This window comes from Fukomys damarensis, unplaced genomic scaffold (assembly GCF_012274545.1).
Source record: "Fukomys damarensis isolate Sample0158 unplaced genomic scaffold, DMR_v1.0_HiC HiC_scaffold_17, whole genome shotgun sequence".
Lineage (NCBI taxonomy): Eukaryota > Metazoa > Chordata > Mammalia > Rodentia > Bathyergidae > Fukomys > Fukomys damarensis.
Window position 1 is genome coordinate 44,506,195 of NW_022900929.1, and position 2,235 is coordinate 44,508,429.

The window sequence follows — 2,235 nt, forward strand, 5'->3', positions numbered from 1 at the left end:
AAAATAGAAACTGAGAAAATAAGGAAGGATTTGGAGAAAAAGATTCAACTTGCTGTCATATAATATATATTTCCACAAGTGACATTTAAATTGTATATATTAACAATTTGAATATAAATGAATTTAGAATTTATATTATATGACATGGACAGTCAGAATTATGAGAGCTTTCACATATATATCATTTAAGGCAGCATTTAAATGAAGATTTTAACACTAAAAGTAAAGGGTAAGTCATTGTATGGCAATAAGCAGCATTGGCCAGGCTAAGAAAAACATGTTTTTTTAGGAAGGCAAGAAAATCCAGAACATAATGTGTATTAAGCATTTGGGATCACTTTTGGAACACTAACGTCCTAGCTCAAGTAATTTCATGGAAAGTTTTTCCCATATATTTACATTTTGATTGAATTCAGTTTTCTCATACATATCTACTCAGAAGTAGATTTGTGTCAAAGAAATATATGGTCAGACATGAAATATATCATTGGATAATTGCCTTGGATTCTGGCTAATAAAATAGAGAGTTTTCTAAACTATTTTACAACTATGCTGTGAATACAAGATTTTCCTAATTCCTGCAGAAGAGGTAGGTCCAAGGTTTAGAAACCAGTTCTGGAGAACATTTACTAGTGACATTTTTCTGGAGGATATTCATATTTGATAACTGCTTGTATTGTAGTTCTGATGGGTAAACTTCTGGACCTGTCTTTCTACCCTAGATTCTTGCCTTAATTGCTGGGCACACATTTAGATAGAAGAAAAACTTATTTTAACTTTTTATTTTAGTACATTATTAGGATTTTACTTTTGTACACAGATTGTATTTATTGCTCACTGGGACCTGAACATTAAGCTTGTGTGACTGTTCTTGAATCTTTTAGCTCATCTCTTCCTCGTTGGATCCCATTAGAACATCAAGTGCTAAATGGAAGAAACAAACCAGTCTGTGGTGTCTCAGTTTATTTTTCAGGGTCTTTGTAATGCAAAGGAGCTCCAGGTCTTCCTCTCACTGCCATTTTTCTTACTGTACCTGATGACTGTTGTGGGCAACCTCTTTGTCGTGCTCCTAATCATCACTGACCGCCATCTCCACTCCCCCATGTACTTCCTATTAGCAAACCTCTCATTTATTGACTGCTGTCTTTCTTCAGTAACTACCCCAAAACTAATCACAGACTTCAAAAAGGATAATAAGACCATTTCCTTTGGGGGATGCATGAGCCAGATCCTCTGTGTGCATTTCTTTGGTGGTGGTGAAATGGTGCTTCTTGTGACAATGGCCTATGACCGTTATGTGGCCATCTGCAAGCCACTCCATTACTCCAGCATCATGGACAGACAAAAGTGCATCTGGCTAGTCTTGATATCATGGATCGTTGGCTTTGTGCATGCCATGAGTCAGCTGCTTCTCATTCTGGAGCTGCCTTTCTGTGGTCCCAGAGTAGTGGACAGCTTTTTCTGTGATATTCCTTTAGTGCTGAAATTAGCCTGCATGGATACTGAGACTTTGGAGTCCATTATAAATGCAGATAGTGGTGTTTTGGCAACAACTTGTTTCATTCTCCTGCTGATCTCCTACACTTACATTCTATTAACTGTTTGCCTTCACGCTAAAGAGGGTGCACCCAAAGCACTGTCTACCTGTACCTCCCACATCACAGTAGTGGTGCTGTTCTTTGGACCTTGCATTTTCATATATCTGTGGCCCATCAATATCACATGGGTAGACAAATTTCTTGCTGTATTTTACACAGTCATCACACCTGTTCTGAATCCAGCTATTTATACACTAAGAAATAAAGATATTAGGAATGCCATAAAAAAACGAATGTCATCGTGTGGATTCAAGGAATAATTATTACCTATTTCATGTAATAAAAAAACTCTGTGTATGTCCCCTGTTGGCACATTTTGACCTCCAAATTCTGACTCATCACATCTGTAATCTATAAGTAGTCACAGATGTATGGTCTATGTTTTTCTATTATATATTCATAAATTTAATGTCTAGATAAAGACTGGTAGATAAAGACTGCATGAATGCTCTTTTGTATGTGTTAGAAGATTATAAGATAATAGCCATGATACCTACAGAAATAATCATTGCCACAATTTATTAAACACTACCTATGTTCCCAACACTGCACATGACATTTTAATTAGTATACTACTTATAAAATCATTTTAGAATAGGTTTTATTCCATTTCTAAAGTAACAGCATGGTGTATACT

General features: G+C 35.9%; 1 protein-coding gene across 1 annotated transcript; it reads left to right on the top strand.

The window, feature by feature from the left end:
- The first annotated feature begins 928 nt into the window (after window positions 1-928).
- On the top strand, window positions 929-1,858 carry LOC104849737 (olfactory receptor 4F4). The gene has a single exon (XM_033765299.1). The coding sequence runs from the start codon at window positions 929-931 to the stop codon at window positions 1,856-1,858; it is 930 nt and encodes a 309-aa protein (XP_033621190.1).
- Window positions 1,859-2,235: the final 377 nt, after the last annotated feature.